This window comes from Myiozetetes cayanensis, unplaced genomic scaffold (assembly GCF_022539395.1).
Source record: "Myiozetetes cayanensis isolate MyiCay16 unplaced genomic scaffold, myiCay2020 scf6-25, whole genome shotgun sequence".
In the NCBI taxonomy this organism is placed as follows: Eukaryota; Metazoa; Chordata; class Aves; order Passeriformes; family Tyrannidae; genus Myiozetetes; species Myiozetetes cayanensis.
In genome coordinates, this window is record NW_026087853.1 from 55454293 (window position 1) to 55470736 (window position 16444).

At 56.3% G+C, this 16444-nt stretch overlaps 3 protein-coding genes and 1 long non-coding RNA gene across 5 annotated transcripts; 2 read left to right on the forward strand and 2 right to left on the reverse strand.

The window, feature by feature from the left end:
* Positions 1–131: 131 nt before the first annotated feature.
* Positions 132–2634, reverse strand: MPEG1 (macrophage expressed 1). Its single transcript, XM_050335376.1, has one exon. It carries the CDS (start codon positions 2601–2603, stop codon positions 447–449), a length of 2157 nt encoding a protein of 718 aa, XP_050191333.1. The 5' UTR covers positions 2604–2634; the 3' UTR covers positions 132–446.
* A 3524-nt stretch (positions 2635–6158) lies between these two features.
* On the forward strand, positions 6159–9432 carry LOC126651188 (uncharacterized). Of its 2 annotated transcripts, XR_007631577.1 has the most exons (3): positions 6175–6213; positions 6340–8071; positions 8960–9432. It is a non-coding gene; the product is annotated as an uncharacterized LOC126651188 (long non-coding RNA). The 2 variants fall into 2 exon arrangements; XR_007631576.1 differs by having other exon boundaries at positions 6159–8071.
* Positions 9433–10027: 595 nt separating this feature from the next.
* LOC126651148 (collagen alpha-2(I) chain-like) lies at positions 10028–12377 on the forward strand. The gene is made up of 5 exons (XM_050336723.1): positions 10028–10037; positions 10620–11008; positions 11131–11270; positions 11378–11797; positions 12017–12377. Exons 1-5 carry the CDS (start codon positions 10028–10030, stop codon positions 12375–12377), a joined length of 1320 nt encoding a protein of 439 aa, XP_050192680.1.
* RAD51 (RAD51 recombinase) lies at positions 11518–16357 on the reverse strand. The gene is made up of 5 exons (XM_050336751.1): positions 16265–16357; positions 15308–15421; positions 14625–14754; positions 14282–14403; positions 11518–14023 (listed from the first exon to the last, which is right to left on the reverse strand). Exons 1-5 carry the CDS (start codon positions 16321–16323, stop codon positions 14002–14004), a joined length of 447 nt encoding a protein of 148 aa, XP_050192708.1. The 5' UTR covers positions 16324–16357; the 3' UTR covers positions 11518–14001.
* Between the last annotated feature and the right edge of the window lie 87 nt (positions 16358–16444).

The window sequence follows — 16444 nt, forward strand, 5'->3', positions numbered from 1 at the left end:
AACCTCTTTCCCCAGGAACACCACCCCCCTTTTTGGGTGGCTTGGCCGCCCAGAGAGCTGCACAGCCATGTGATTTCTCCTCCATGCCAGCCCTGGGTTTTCCCCGGTGCAGACAAACCCTGTCTGGAGCTATGCAAAACCCTGCCGTGATCCAGGTGAGGAAGGGGAGGGTCCCCCCCCACCTCCACGGTGGCTTTTATTGTGACTAAGTGTTTCCACAACGTGACTTTTTTTTAATGCTCTGTTGACTACACAGTCGGTCGCTGGCTGAAATAAAACTGCTCCGTGGCTCTGTGCATGCGTGTGTATATCTATCTCGATAGATATACATGGAGACAGGGGCTGCCCTGGGCTTGCGGGGTGGCTGCTCCGCTCCCTCCTTCCCTGCGGGGTGCGGCGGGGGGGCTTTGCCCGAGTTTGGGGCAGGCGATCCGGGCAGGGGGCACTCAGGCCACCAGCCCCTCGGGCTCTTGCTGGTAGCCCTCACCCACGCTCAGCACGGTGCTGTCGGGGGGCCCAGCAGAGCCCACGCTGTCTCGCGTGCCCAGGGCGCGGTACCCCCACGCCTTGTACCTCCGGTGGCCATACCAGGCCGTCACCAGGACAGTGGCTGAGCCAGCAAGGACTGCCACGGTGATGCCGGCCACCTCGCCCCCCGTCAACCCCTGCTCTCCCACCATTTGCGCCGCATGCTGGATCTCCTCAGGCCGTGCCAGCCGCCACACATGGCTCTGCCCGTCCCTCACCCAGGTGCTGTCCCCATCCCGCACCAGCACGGTGTCCATGGCCAGCAGGTTGGCGGGGGGCCGGGTGAAGGGGGGCAGGCGGGCGGGCGGCAGCGAGCCCCCAGTGAAGAGCCCAGCCTGGACACAGAATTCCACCTGGCAGCTGTCGCTGATGAGCGCCAAGTGCTGGCTGAAGCCTGGGGGACAGCCCTTGGCATGGGGGTCCTCGGCAGTGCCCTGGTGCCACCCGGCCAAGGGGTTCCCTGCCTGGCAGCTGAAGAAGCCCCCGAAGGGCACTGCGTACTGGGCCCCCACCTCATAATCCTGGCTCACACACACTCTGAGCTCGCCAAAGAGCTTCAGGGCGAAGTACCCTGAGGGACAGGACTGGGCACCGGTGATGGGGTTGGCGCTGTGGGTGCTGAACAGCCCCCCAAAGAGGTATCCCAAGGAGGGGGCCACTGTCCCATTTGTGGCGCACCAGTAGGCGCTAAATTGCACTCGGGAGAGCCAGAAGACATCCTGGCACTTGCGATGGCAGAAGATGCCCAGGACGCACTTGTTGTGGCACTCCAGGTGGCTGTGGCCCTCCTCCCTCTCCTGCACGCCCAGCAGCACTGGGGTGTAGGTGGTGGGGCAGGAGAACGTCCCAGTGAGGGGGTTCCTCTGCTCTAGCCCCTGGCACAGGATGCTGGTGTCGGGGCCGGCCAGCCCCACGCACTGTTGGAAGACTCCCCCAAAGGTGAAGTTGGCCACGGCACCCTTGCAGGAGCCGTCATCAGTGTTGGCGTGGAAGTTGAAGTTGGGTGAGGAGGCGTCGGTGCATCCTGGGTGGGTGTTGAAGGTGTAGTAGCGGCGGATGGCCATCTCCACCCACCTGGCCAGCCTCCTCACCGTCGGGGTGGGCAGCTCTGGCAGCGCGCTGGGCTTGATGAAGTAGTACAGGGGTAGCCCTGAGCGGTCCAGAGCCACCAGCTGGTTTTGAATCCTCTCCTGCCAGGTCTTGAGGGTGATGCCTGGGTAAAAGGGGGTCCCGCCAATGCTCTCCACCCTGGAGTGGGTGCGGTTCTGCAGATACTGCTTGGTGAAGCCAGAGCTGATGTCCAGGGTCTCCTGGGTTTCCGCACTGACGATGCTGTGGAAAGCCACGCCGGCCGAGGCAGTGACCGCGCTCCGTGTGCCCCAGCTGTCCTGCAGGAAGGTCGCCTTGATCTGATCCTCCTGCACCAGGCTGGCTCCGGCGTCCACGGAGGTGATGGCGTGGGTGCCGTAGTTGAGCACCAGCACCTCGGCCAGAAAATCAGCCATGCGTGTCTGGTTGTTCTCCAGGTGGCTGGCAATGGTCAGCAGCTGCTTCTTGAAGCCCTGGTCCAGGGCTGCCCCCGAGTCGACCTTGGCAGTGTAAACCAGGTTCCTGACTTGCACTCGGGTGGTCACGGCACGGTCCTTCACGTGGTGGGTCTTGGTCCGGCAGAAGTCGTAGGAGAACTTGCCGTTGATGGAGGAGAAGAGGGACAGTTCCAGGTTGATGGAGGCAGAGGTGAGGCTTCGATAATCTTTCCAGGACTCGATGATCTCGGAGTGGACGTCCAGGCTGCTCTGCTTGACAGGGATAGTGAAGATCTCATCTGGGATGATATAAGATCCGTCCTCTGTGGTCTTACACAGCGAGTAGCCCAGGTTGATGACTCTGCCCATATCCAAATTTCTGAGGTTATCCCAGCCCCCCCCCGGCAGGACTTCCAGACGTGAGAGCTTCAGGGTCTTCCTGCACTCCAGAAACCCCAAAGAGGGGGAGAGCTCCTGGGACTGCTCAGTGCCTCTCACCCACACCATGGGCACCCAGATGAGCAAGACCCCCCAGAGCACCCAGCCCATGGCTGAACCGGTGCAGAACCCTCTACCAGTCTGAGTGGGGAGGCAGGAGATGGGGAAATGAGCTGGCTGGGGTATTAGTGAAAGAGAAAGGAGAAGTGAAAGCTGAGGCATGTGAGAAATGACAGTGGAACCGAGACAGGGGTGTGGGGAGCAGAAAGTTGAGGTGCCCAGAGTTCGCTGCCCTCCTTGTTGCAAAAGCTCCCTCCCCATGAAAGCTGCTCTGCCAGGTGTGGGGCAGGGAGAAATCTGGCTTTCAGCTCTTCACCGTGCCCAGGGAATTTCACCATGTAAATCTCCCTTGTCCAGTGCTTGGGTGACTCCCCCCTGCCCCTGGGTGGCCCTATTTTCTCGGTGCCAATGCAAGGGACCTGTCCACAGCCCCACAGCCTTGGGGTCCTACCCTCATGGGGTCTGGCCCTGGTCACACAGGCTTTGCTGCTGACTCCAAGGCTTTCCTTTGGGGCAAAGGAAAGGAGAGGAAGTGGAGAGGTAGTGCCGTGTGGGAGACAGTGCAATGCTTGTCTCGTCTCTCTTGGGGAAGAGGCTGCACGAGACCCTGGGGCAGGCACTGGTGGTTCTGGAGGTTTCAGCCTGTGGCACAAGTGTCTGGGCCCTCTGCAGCTTCCTCTATCCCATTCCTGACTTTCCCCCAGGGTCTGCAGTGTTGGGGAAAGCACCTCCTGCTCGGGAATGCTGAACCTCAGGAACCTGGTGCCAAGGGCACTGTCCCAGCTCTGCCCAGGGATGCTGGAGAGTGGCTGGGCTCTGTTTTCAGTGGCACGAGGCACCTGCTGCACATTTTGGGGAATAAACAGTTGAAGCAGTTTGTGATGTGAAAGTTGTGACTCCTTCCATATGGACGCGTTCACTTCCCCTGGTTTTGCTGGTTAGTTCCTCTTTCCAGAGCAGTTCTGGCAAGGAGGAAGTTGAAGCCAGAGCTGTGATGGAGGTGGGGAGACCATAGATGCATTTCCCATAGATGCATTTCCCCAGCAGTCTCACGGCATCTCTCTTGGGCAGTGCTGCTACCAGAGGTCCCTCTGAACTGTGTGACAGGCAAAAACCCCAGGGCAAAGGAGGCCTGGGGATTTTGGACATGGATAATTTAATGGCATCAGTTTACAGCTGTGCCAGTTCAGTGAATGCCAGAGGGAAATCCGATACTTCTTCAGCAGGAATCTTTTTCCCAGATATAGTAGTATGGTACTAGTACAGAGTTCCTGAGATTTGGGGTGCTTTTCCAGTTCCTTCTGTGGGTTCTCACTCTCAGCCCCACTGGCTGAGCAGGAGGTGCAGCAGCAGCAGTTCCAGGGATGGAGCTGTTGGGTGGGTCTGGGAGCCCAGATTGCCATCCCGGTGCAGCCTGTCCTGAAGCCCCCCGGGGGATGTCCCTGCAGCAGCGCCCCGGGAAGGGAGGAGACATCTCCTGGCACTGCTGGAGCCGGGGTGGGAGATGAGGCCCCATCCTCGGGGACATTGCCTGGGCCATGGGGCAGCTGGACGGGAGCTGAGGGTACTCCAACCCTTTGGGGGCTGCCCTGCCCTCCCTTGATTTTTCCCCCTTTTTGCAAGTGGGATGTCCATGTGTCAAGGGCTTTCTGGAAGCACTGAGCTGCTGGTCAGGGCAGCTGGACTTGTTTTGTGCCTTCTTTGGGGGCGGGGGAGTCTGGGGGGTGATGGTGTCACGGAGCAGGTGAGTGGAGGATGAGGGTGGTCCTGTGGGTTCCCCCCAAAAAAGGGAGGTGATAGCCCCAAAATACCTGAAAATTCATGAGGGAGTTGTGTGTAAAACACTGCAAAGTTCCTAATTTATATATATATTGGGAAATAATATTAATGTATATACAAATTGATTTCAAAATAAACCCACGTATCTGCTGCGTTATAGACAGGATTTCAGACTATGAGGAACTCTGATTATGGATCTATAGGGATCGAAAATACAAATAAACACGGTTTTGTACATGAAACAATAAAGGGTTCGGAAATGTAGGACAAGATGACCTGTAGGAAGGAACTGTGTACTCCGATGTTTTTGCTCTCCCCAGATGTGGGATCTGGGACCTGGGCCGGGATTTCAGTGGGGGCTCGTTAATCAGCCCGCGCTGCCCCCGAAGCCGCGCGGTCGCGGTGGCTATTTGCGCTCAGTGCTGCCATCTGCTGGGAGCCCCCGGCACTGCAGCTCGGCAGGAGCGGCGCCGGCACCGCCCGGGGATGAACCGAGAGGGGATGAACCCAGAGGGGCTGCCTGGGCACGGAGAATTGAAATATTGTTCAAGCCACCCTGCTTAGAGAGATTCACAAAGAAAGTGAAGGAATGTTCTCCTCGTGGAATATCTGGAGTGGTTGTATCCAAGTCAGCAATCTATGGTTGTTTTTTTTTTTTCTCTTATGTCCCAATAAATGGAAGATAATGAGAACTCCTGAGAAATCCATTTGCCTCCCAGCTGGAGGGATCTGGCTCTGGGCAGGGGGATCTCGAGCAGCAATCATCAGAAAACGCCTGAGTGAATCACTGAAAAACAGCTCTCTGAAGTGGCACAGACCTTCTGCGTGCGTGTCTCCCAGTCCAGCCCCCAAATCCATGTTTCTGTGTGCCGCTGGGATTAGAGCACAGCTGATTTTACTCCCCAGCTCCCAAACCGTGCAGCTCGGAGTCTGCAGTCAGGAAATGGCTGTATTTAAAACACGCTGAGGTGCAGGAGAGCTGGAGTAATTTCCTAGCAGGGATGTTGGCTTGGAAGCAGCATTGCAAACTTTTTCCACGTCTATTTTATCTCCCAGGTGGAGATGCCTAAAGAAGCAGAGGTCTTTGTGGTTTTTTTTTTTAAAAGCATTTATGCAATTTATGAAATTACTGTTCCCTGCCATTGCTTGGTGTTTGAAACGCAGCTGTTACAGCAAGAACTGAAGAGAGTGGGTTCCAAGCCTTCTATAAACAACAGTGGTGATAAAATGTTTCGAGCAGTCTCCTGGTGTTTCCTATGACGCTGAAAACAGAAATTGCAGCACCAGCAGAAATACCGGGCACTGACTGTGCCATTACTGACGCTCCTCAGCCCCCACACCGGCCCGTCCGACCCCTGAGCCGGGCGGGCAGAGCGGGCGGGGCGGGGCCGCAGGGCCAGCGCGGGCTGCGATTGGACGGGGGTGCTCGAGTGCTGATTGGGCAGCGGCTGCCGGGCCCGCGCTAGAGAAGGGCGGGCGGGGCCGGCGCGGCTGCGGCTGTTTGTGCGTGAGGGCTGAGGGTGGGGCCGCTGGGCTGGGCTGGGCTGGGCTGGGGGCAGAGCGCGGTGTGCTCTGTGCCCGTGGAACGGGGGAGCTGGGCGGTGTTTGGGTGCGCGCTGGGCTGGGCTGCGGGGGCTGGGTAAGCCCGTTCCCTGCCGGGGAGCCCCGGGGGGAGCCGTGGCGGGGCTGAGGGGCTGTTGCTCTCTGGGTGCATCAGGGTTTGCCTCGGAATTCCAAAACCTTTCCCCGTGCAGGGCTATGAAGCAAAGACTCGTCTCACTTTGTTGGTGCTGCATTAATGCTTTTTGCTCCTTTTCTAAAGAAAGACTGAAGAAGGGAACTCGGGCAGCAGCCAAGCAACACCAAGTTACTCTGCAACCAGGTGAATTGCCTTGAAGTTGATAAGGTGGTGACTTAGAACTTTGGGGGCTCCAGGCACAGGTGACCACCAGAGACCCCCAATGTAGCCACTGAGAGGCCTTATAAGGGGGTGTGTGTATGGTAACAGGTGTTCGGGAATGTCCTGGATTCGGAAGAGGAATGCAGGGAACAAAGTGAACCCTCATGTAATGCTGAGCCCTCCCATCAGCTGCAGTGGAGACACCTCTGTGTGCACTGTGGGAGCTGATTGCCACAACATCCAGAGGGCTGGGATGATTGCAGGGTGTTGTAAGCAAGGAATGCCTGGCTTCTGAAACTCACCAGCTGAGTCTTAGAGGCTTCTTTGCCGAGCTGTTTTCAGGCAGCCAAATGGGCCCTCAGCAGGGACTCTGTGCCTGCTCCCCCGTGGTTCCGAGGTATCTCTGGGCCTTCATGCCAGCACCGAGATGTTCTCGGGAAGGCCCTCAGATCCCCGGAGCAGTCTGGGACACAGGCACGATCCCCCTGCATTTTGGGAGCAGATTGGGCCCCCTGGAGGGACAGTGCTGTTGGTGCCCCCCGGGCTCGGGGACCTCGAGGACTTGAGCGCGCACCGAAAGGATTCTTCGGGGAGCTCCTGTGGGTGCCCCAAGCTGGGGAGCTCAAAGCAAGGTCCCTGGAATGGATTGAGGCATTCCTGAGGGTATCAGAGGTGTACCTGTCCATCCTGGCCATGGAGCTCTGGAATGGACTGTTATTGGGTTATAAAAGTGGTGCTGCAACTGCAAAAGAGGTGTGGGATTGGGATTAAGGAATGAGCGGTGATGGTACCATTGCCTGTTTTCTCTTGACAGGAATTGTGAGAGCTGCAGGAGTGCAAGGTGTGGGTTCCAGTCCCCACCCTTTGGTTTGCACATGTCCTGGTCAGACACAGTTACAACTTCCTCACTCCTTAACATAATAGAAGGAGAATTAAGGGATGGCACTGTGAAGGTGATTGATTGTGACAGGGGTTAAACTGGGAAAACAATGAGTTTCTCTTTGCCAAAGTCACCCAAATCTCTTCTAGGAAGAGATTGATTGGAAAAGTTGAGGCAGAAATGAAATTGGAAAATGGGGATATTGAAATTGTAATTCCTGAAACTAAATGTGGGAGAGCAGCAGCTCTTCTTGTGCAGGGAATAACTCCTGTCAGCAGCACTGTCCCGACTGAAGTGGCAGATGGAGTTGTTCCTGTCATGTGGGCCAGTGGAATTCCAGGAAACTGGACCAGCGCGGAACCTGTAAGAATTACCCCTAAGCCAGAGTCTGTACTGGTAAGGCAAACCCAGTATCCTTTAAAATTAGGAAGCCAAGTTGGATTGGTTCCTGTAACAGCCAAGTTTGGTAATCATGGTTTGAGAGTAGAATGTGAATGCAAGAACCTGTAAAGAAAGGAAATGGGAAAGATGATTGATTCCTGGGAGCAAGGGCTGACAGACACTGGCAGTGGATGTTTGGTTGTGGTTGGCAATGAGCAGCTTGACCTCCCCATGGTTGTCTGTGCTGGCTGTGGGTTTGGGTCCTGTCTGGCCACAGGTCTGTGCAGCAGCTGGAGCCTGGGCAGGTTTGGGGGCTGTGGTGTCCCAGCCTCTGAAGTTTGTTGTCACTGTTTCCTTTCAGTGGCAAAGTGTTCCTGCTTGGCTGTTTGTTGCCCTGCAGCCAGAAGAGCCCAGCCCTGAGATGGCTCCGTGTTGGTGTGAGCCACAGTCGGTGTCACCTGCCCTTGGGACAGTGCCCAGAGCTCCCTTTGCCATCCCCTGCTGCAGGGTGGGAGCTGCACAGAGCCAGCAGCGTCCAGCTGGAGGATCCAGGAGGATGCAGCTCTGCTTTTCTGGGAGGTAAGAGGTGAGGATGCCGGAGCTGGAAGGGGTGTTTTCCAGGCAGAGGGAGGGAAGGAGCAGGGAGAACTGCAGCTCCCAACAGCTCGGTCAGTGCTGGCTGAACTCGGGGCTGGGAAAGGTCACTCAGTGTGAGGGCAGGTGAGAGCCCAGGGTGGCCCTGGGAGCCTTGGGGCTGTGAACAAGTCCAGTGGGCAAAGGAATGGACACTGGAGAGCTGGGCAAACAGCTGGAGGAGTTTCAAGGAGAACCAGGAAACTGGACAAGCTGCAGCAGCTCCTTCTGTGTGTGTGTGTGTGTAGAAGCAGCTCTAGTGCAGCCACGAGTGAGGTGGGAAATGAACCTCAGGAGGCTGGGAATGAGTCCCACAAGCTGGTTACAATGGGATGGACTCTTCCCAAGCGACTGAAAAGCTTTTTTGTTGTTGTTTTGCTTTATAAATTGCAAACTGAAGTGACTGTTGAGCTGTTGGTCCTTGTTGTCCTGTGTCTTTGGTGAGGTGTTGGCTCAGTACCTTTATTGGAGCTGCTGTTGGATGTCCCTAATTGACCTGTAAGATCCTGGCTTTCTTCCCTTCTTCTCCCAGCTTGTCCAGGAGATGGAATTCCAGTGCTACCTTACAGATGGCTCGTGGTGCTCCCTAAAGGAGCCTTTCTGCCTTCAGGGCAAGTTCCGATGCCACTGGAGCTGTTGGGAGAAGCGGAGGGTTGACAGTGACAGGCCTGGAATGCTGTTGCTGTGGCACAGACGTTGCTCACTGGCAGGTTCTTGGGTTGGATTCCTTGGCTACCACTTGGCAAGGCCTGGAAGGGCCTCAGTTGTGTAGGGAAAGCAAAGCAGGGGAGGTTCTGGTTTCAGAGAGAATCATTGAATTTTCCCTTTCTGCAGGGACACTGAGCTGGTCCAGCTGTGGCAAGAAGAGCAAGTGGGCTGTGAAGGTTTGGAGCAGTCTGGAAGGTTCCTTTTGCCCAAAAGATCCTGGCAAGTGCAGCCCTGGAAGAGTCAGGAATAATGAAAAGTGTCCCAGTTCTCCTGAAGCTCAACTTTGTAAAACATTCATGAAGATCAAATTCCTCAGCAACGAGCTGTTGGGTCCCAAATACTCTTGGAGGGAGAGGCAGAAACTCCCCCTGGTGCTGGGGCTGAACTGTCTGCAGTGACCAGGCAGGACTTGGCCCTGATGCCTGAGTGCTCTCCAGTGCTCCAGGCTGGCTCCCACCTGTCAACCCCTTGCTCCATAACTTGAGGAGAGAGTGTTCCTGCAAGCCCAGCTGCTGTGTTGGTAGTCCTGTGTGCACCTCTTGCCCTGGCCTGCTGTGACTGTATTTGTGTTGCAGCTCAATAAAGTGGTGATTGTGTGACTTTGGTGTCCGTTCCTCTTCCCCTTGCCCAGGGGCTGCATCACTGACTTGTGCCTAAATGAACTCTTGCCCTGCAGCAGTTCTCTCTTGCTCTCAGAGATGTTGCTCTGAGCAAAGGGCAAAAGGCTCCATCCAAGCCGGGCCCGTGCTCCCCTCCTGCATTCCTGCAGCATCCCCTGTTTGCAGTTGCCGTCACTGCTGGACATACACCCTGTTCCTGAACAAACTCCCTTGCTGTTCTCTCTCTGGGTCTCCCCTCACAACTCCCCTCCTCTGATGCTCCAGGTGCCAAGGCACTCCTTTTTGAGTGGCACTCCTGCTCTGCTTCCCCCCCATTCTTTATAAATCAAGAGCCAGGAGCCCCAAGTGCTGAGGGGGCTGCAGGGAGTAAGTGGCAATACCTGACTTTGTCTCCCTGTGTTCCCTGCAGTTCTCCTGCCAGTTCTCCCCTGGGCTGGAGAGCCCTGCCTGGCCTGTGTTTATGGGAGGAGAGTGATGTTATTTGTCCAAAAGGTGTGTTTGTGGGCACTCATTTTCTGACAGGCAGCGCCCTTTTCCTATTGCCTTTCCCAAGTTTTCCCAGGTGCTGCCCAGCATGGGCCTTGGTGCGCTGGGACAGTGATTGCCAGGAGGAAAGGGAGCCTTGGCCTCAGCTGCCCAGCTCAGGTGGGTGGGACAGAACTGGGGTGGCATATTTAATAAAGCTGCCATGGTCCAACCCGGCCCCCACTCTGGATCCCCCGCACGTGTCCGGGCCCGCTCGGCGGTCCCCCCCTGCAGTTCACAAGCACCGCCCGACACGGCCGGGCCTTCGGCCCGTCTCGACATCACACTTAGGGTTCCGTGGGTGGGTGCTGGTTCGGTCTCGGGAATAGACGTCGAGGTCTATTGCCGGGACCGAACCCAGGGCCGCTTGGGGCGGGGGAGGCGGGCGGGCAGGGATAAGGCGCCCTCCGGAGGAGGGGGCTCGTGGAGGAGGGGAGGAGGGCGGGGGCAGGGGGACCCCCATCCAGGGGAGCGGAGTCCCGGGGTGGGAGGAGGAGGGGGACTTCTCCCCCTCTGATTCCTCCCACCCCGCGTCTCCCTGCCCCGGGGAGCGGTCAGAGGGACCTCCCCTCCGGAGGAGCGGGGTCCCGGGGTGGGAGGGGAGGAGGGGCGAGTTTCCCCGCTAACCCCTCCCATTCCAGGACTCCTCTTCCGGGGGGCGGTCGGGGATGGGGCCGCCTGCGGAGAAGAGGGTTGGGGAGGGAGGTTAGGAGGGGGGGACTTTCCCTATGGACTGTCGATCGAACCGAGCCCGGCGGGGCCACTCGGGCCGGGGCTCTGCCGGAGCCCGGGTGCGGGAGAACGGCGGCGCTTTCCTCGTACGTCCTCGCGGGGACGCGCCGGGCCTTCCCTGGGAGCCCCCGAACTCGCCGGGCCCGCAGGACCGCCCGCACCCCCCGCGGGGTCAGAGCCCCGAGACCACCGCATCCCTCCCGGAGAGAACGTAGTCCTTCTCCGCAACAGCAGTGCCCGCGGGAAAGGGGGATCTGGGGCCCTCCGGGGCTCCGGGCACGTGCCCGCTCCGGCCGCGGTAAGCCGGGGCCATTGCCGGGGCAGGGAAGAACGGTGGCGGCCCTTTCCTCGTTCCTCGTGTGCTCCGGGACCCCGAGCAGAGCTGCCCGGCTGTCCCCGTGTCCGTGTGTCTGTCCACAGGCAGCCCCAGGAGCTGGCGCTGACTGTGCCGCGGGTCGGGCACAGGCTGGTCCCACCTCTGCCTTCGGAACGGCCGTAATTTCCAACAGCAATTCTTTTCCCTGCGATCCAGAAACTGCAACTCATCTGGCAGCTGCCAGGTGAGACCCGAGGCTCTCCTTCCTCTCCCCCACTCTCTCTGCAACTCGCACCCTCCCATGGCAAACCTTGTGGTTTTAAAAATCCCATGGAAACATTTAATTTGCAGATCGGGAAGGTGGTGCCTGCGAGGGAAACGGCTACAGGAGAGGAAACTGAAAAATGCTCCAATCAGACGCTGCCGCGCGAGTCAAAGGAGGGAAGGACCGCAGGGAAATACTGTCGGGAAATTCACGTTTATTAAATCTCTGCAGCTCTCCCTCCGCTGCACGAGCCCTTCGCAGGCACGGGCCGGAGGGAGCGCGGCCGGCTGGGCTGTGCCCGGCTGGGGACGGGCACGAACTCAGGATTGCCGTGCTCGGGGAGGTTTTCCTGCCCCGTCCGGGATTTCCCCAACGACTGTCGAGGTGCTCGCGCGACGGCCGTTCCAGGGACAAAGGAGCCAAACGAGTCCGGAGGGTTCCCTCGCTCCGAGGCACAGGTCGAGGGTCGCCGTCTGGTCCCGCCTGCAGGGGGGCGTCTCCTCCAGGTGAGCGTTTGCAACCCAAAATGCCGGGGGGCGGGGGGGATGCCGGGTCGGGGCCGCTTTTCGGGTCTGGAGCGGGATGGAGCCCTCGGCGGCTCCTGCTTCCTACCAGGAATGTTTTCGGGGCTCCCTGTGCGGTCCCAGCCGGACAGGGAATGCGGGGCGGGAGGAGGACGGAGCAACAGGCAGCGACCCAGCCCTCCTTGTGCTTCCTCTTTGCAGGGGACGGATGAGCCGTGCCCTGCACTGCCCTGCCGGGGCTCGCGGCGCTCCGGAGCGTCCAGAGATGGGGGAATCCCACCCGCAGCCGCAGGACCCAGCACAGCTCGTGGCAGCAGGGATGGAGCAGCTCCGGGCCAGCACTTCCAGCGGGCAGAAGATGGATTTGTCCCCCAGGCACGGCTCATCTGCAAAATTCACATCCGAGGGGTGGGAACCCAGCCACGGGCACTGGGGTGGGCACGGAGAAAGGGCTGCCTGCAGCTCCTCAGACAGGAGCCAAAGCAGATCCCACCTGTCCGGGCTGGTGGGCAGCACTTGGAACCACTCTGGGGGAAACCCCTGTACCTGCCAGGAGCTCTGAGTCTGTCCTGCCAGCTCCTGATCAGTGTCAGGGCCACCGGGAGGGATTCGAATAAACCCCAAATCTTACCGAGAGACTCATCTAAAGGAAGAAAGCCATTGTTGTCTTAAAAAGCTTGAAAACCTGTTCAAAATTCTAGGACAACAATACTGGGATTCCCAGGCACCTTCTTAGTGCTCTTGGTTCCATTTTAATGTATTTTTAGTCCCTCAATTAGCAGCTTGCAGAATTTACCCTGGGATTCAGAGGCTGAGCAGGGTTTGCTTTGGATTGCCTTGCACCTCGGGCCCCAGCTGGTGCAAACACAACCAGGGCCAATGTGGTTAAACACACTTTCCTACAAAAACAGTTGCTGTATCCCTTATAAATTACCCCAGGTTTTCAGATAAAAATGTCACCTCTGTCCTCTCTAGGTTATCCCAGGTTTTCCCAGCTGGGAGCTGCAAGGAATTCAGGCCAGTGAATCCACACCAAGGAACAGCTGTACATTCAAAGGCAGAAAGAGAAGACCTATCAGCAAAAGGCAGAAAGAAGGGAAAAGGTTTTAGAAAACATTTCTGCAATCTAATTAATAACTATTTCCAATTTCCCAGTGAGAAGAACATGAACTCACAGCCACCAAGGCCTGACAGTCCCCTGCAGCCAGAGCTCGATCTCAGCACACTCCCTTATCAATGATTTGCTTTAATTAACCACCTCAAATGAACAAATTAAAACCAAATCAATATTATATTATTCTTTTTAATCAAGAGATATATAAATATCGCAGAATACAAAAGAACATTTTTAGCCCCAAAAACTCTTAAAAGAGATAGACAGGGCATGGCTGCACTGCACCCCTAAACCAAGGAGAATTAGGAGAAAAGAAAAACCCAGACTGAGATTCCTTGGAGATTGGTGCAGCTTCTTCCATCCAAAAAAATCCTTGGTCTGCATGAACACCCACCTGAGTCCTAGGAACATGTGATGTCATCAATATCCTCATGGTCCTTTTTATTAAAAGCAGATTTCCACAGAGAATTAATGAATTACTGAAAATTAAACTGAAATGGGAATGAACAGTTCCCCCAGACCAGCAGGTTGCAGCATCCAAAAGAAAATGAACAGAAAGATTATGGACTGGGATCATCACCAATCCCAAATCCCTAGTGTGGAATATCACTCTGCTCGGTTTTATAAATCACCACTTTTCTTACAGGACAAACCCACCAACTTTAGTTCAAATTCACCAAGTTCAGAACTGTGGCCACGTAGATTTTACTGCCCCACATGCATGGTGGAAGCCAGGAAAACACAAAGGGTGTGATCCTCTGGGAATGTTCTCAGGGCACCACATGGATCCAATCTGTGACTACAGCCCAGTGGGAGATGTCTTCCCAACCCCTCCGGGTGTCCCGATGGACACACCCTGACACACAACAGGTTCCTCTGCCAGCTGCCTTGGGGAATGTCCATAAGGTGCCACACAGAAGGGAGCCCCTTATGGACACAGTCTTGGGATTCAGGGGGAAAAAAGCACTTTTCACTCTTTAGCATCTCCCACTCCGTCGGCATTGATAGCAAACATGGCCTCAGCCTCGGGAAGACACGGAGAGTCGTAGATTTTACAGATCCTGGTCTCTCCTCAGCCTTTCCGCAGGTACAATCTGACAGGGAGAGGGAAGGAAACAGGTCAGGGTGCACAGCCTACTTCCAGAAAATCCTCCTAATCCATAAAGCACTATGCAGAGCTGTAGGAACATGCCCAAAACCTTCATTTCCCTGAGGGCTCAGAGCAGCACTAAATCGAAGCCCAGGCTGGACCTGCCACGGACAGACTAAGTAAACCCCAGAATTAATAACTACTTAGCCAATTCCATAAACCCCAAATCAGGCTCCTGGGAGGTGACCGTCTCTCCTCTCACCTGGTGGTGGAAGCATGAGCGATGATATTCCCTCCGATGGGTTTTTTGGGATCTGCAGCGAACATGGCGGCTCCGTCCACCTGTGCCACCACCTGTTTGGTGATGACCACGGCCACGCCGAACTGCAGGGGCAAGCAACCAGAACCCAGCTATTTCCCACAGTCTGAACAGAAAGGGGGGGGGAGTAGAGCCAGGTGCACCCTCGGTGCTCACAACCGTGGCATCAAGCCCCTCAGAACCACGGGAAGCACAGACTGAGCGACAAAGCCCTTTGTGCAGAGTCGCTGGGATTCATGAGGACAGTGCGGAGTTCGATTTGGGGAATGACGCAGCGCTGTGTTACCTCATCCGCCAGGCGCAGCAGCATCCGCAGGAACCTGGCCAGGTGCATCTGCCTGGTCGAGAGCTCCCCCCTTCCCGAGTAATCCGTGCGGTACAGGGCTGTGGCGCTGTCCACGATCAGCAGCGCGTACCTGGCAAAGGCACTCGGGGTCAGCAGCGCTGCCAGGCACGGCCAACGCCTCCCCGGGAGCGTGCTGGGGCTGGGAGAGCTGGGATGCTGCTCCAGGTGGGGCGGCAGCTCCTCCCCACACAAGAAACCCCAGCAAACTTAAAGGGACTCCTGCATGGTTAATAAATTAGATTCATTGTGGTGTAACAAACATCCTGTTTGGACAGCACAGGTGCCTGTGGACAGGTTCCTACACACCCTGTTTCACCATCACCTTCCCTCTAACAGCGTGTAAGTCTTACTTCCAGTCCCAGGATTTCTGGGAGCTTGGAAATAATCGACATTATTTCTAAAAACAGTTATAAACTGAGCTTTAAAGTTGTTTCTCAGGCTGGCACTGGGGGACAATTTACTGTGTTTGTACAGTGACATCGGGCCGAGCCAGGTGCTGTCACCCCAAATCCCAGCAGCCAGAGAGGTGCTGAGGATCACTGATTGCCCACAGAGCCTGTCACCTGGATAAACCAAAGGATAACCCAGTTTGGGAATAGGATCCACAACATCAGGGTTCTTACCGTGACTCAGCCATCATGGCCGAGGCCTGATACAGCAGCTGGGTCTGGTGGTCCGTGTTGAAGCCCCGGGCATAGGCCACGTTGTCCAGGACGTCACTGCCAGACAAGCCATACCTGGGGAAATAAAGAGAGAAGCCTCTAAGTGACAACTTCCTCTGTAGGAGTTATCCTATGGAGCTCTGCCTAAAGGCTGGAATAAAAACTCACGTTCCTGGGAGAGAGAAAAACAGGTGGAAAAAATGCAGCACGTAGGGATGAAAAGAGAATGGAATAATTGGAACCATTTTAAGTGGATGAGAGGAAACAGCTTCAAGTGATACCAGGGGAGGTTCAGGTTGGATATTGGGACATTTGGAAAGGCTGTCCAGCCCTAGCACAGGCTGCCTGGACCAGTGGAGGGATTTAAAGCCCTGTGGATGTGGCACCTGGGGACACAGGTTAGTGGCGGCCTCGGCAGTGCTGGGCAGTGGCTGGATCATAGAGGCCTTTTCCAACCTGAACAATTCCATGATTCCAAGTACTCTCTGTATACAGCCAGCACAGACACACCTATGACTGCTGCAAACATCATTTGCCTTTCCCATCAGTATCAAGTGTCATCAGTGTCATCCAGAGATGTTTGTTGCCAAATATCCACTGGTGGGAGCACTCCTTGCTGCAGGAAAAGCCAGCAGGATTAGATCAAATTCCCTTCCAAAAGAGCTGACAGGAGCTGGTACTGTTCCCAGCTGCTTGGGATGCTCAGGTGCCCTTCCAGTAGCAAAAAGTGAGGGAAATCACTTCCTGCTGAGGGACAATGACACGAGAGCTGTAGGGAGAGAGTGGCAGAGACAGGAGAGGAATAGAAACATCAGATGTTTCCAGAGTGAGCATCTACCAAGTCAACCTCCAGGACCTGTGTAAAATGCCTTCCAGCCAAGCTGTGAGCAAATATATTCCTTTCTTCCCCTCACAGACCTTTCAGCCACAGCCAGGAGCCGCTCCGGACGGAAGGTCCCCTCCGTGTCGATGTACATGGCTTTTCCCTCTCCACCACCACGGTCAATCGGGAGCTGAACGAAGGAATATGGAATTAAGTGTCCATAAATACACCAGATACGGCCTCGTGCCTTCACTGATGTCATGCAACACGTAACA

Coding starts and splice junctions, on each gene's coding strand:
- MPEG1 (XM_050335376.1), bottom strand. CDS start 2,603: ATGGGCTGGGTGCTCTGGGGGGTCTTGCTCATCTGGGTGCCCATGGTG.
- LOC126651148 (XM_050336723.1), top strand. Junction 11,009..11,130: donor ACGTGCCCGCTCCGGCCGCG/GTAAGCCGGGGC, acceptor GTCTGTCCACAG/GCAGCCCCAGGAGCTGGCGC. Junction 11,271..11,377: donor ACTCATCTGGCAGCTGCCAG/GTGAGACCCGAG, acceptor TTTAATTTGCAG/ATCGGGAAGGTGGTGCCTGC.
- RAD51 (XM_050336751.1), bottom strand. CDS start 16,323: ATGTACATCGACACGGAGGGGACCTTCCGTCCGGAGCGGCTCCTGGCT. Junction 15,422..16,264: donor CTCCTGGCTGTGGCTGAAAG/GTCTGTGAGGGG, acceptor TTATTTCCCCAG/GTATGGCTTGTCTGGCAGTG. Junction 14,404..14,624: donor TGCTGCGCCTGGCGGATGAG/GTAACACAGCGC, acceptor TTGCCCCTGCAG/TTCGGCGTGGCCGTGGTCAT.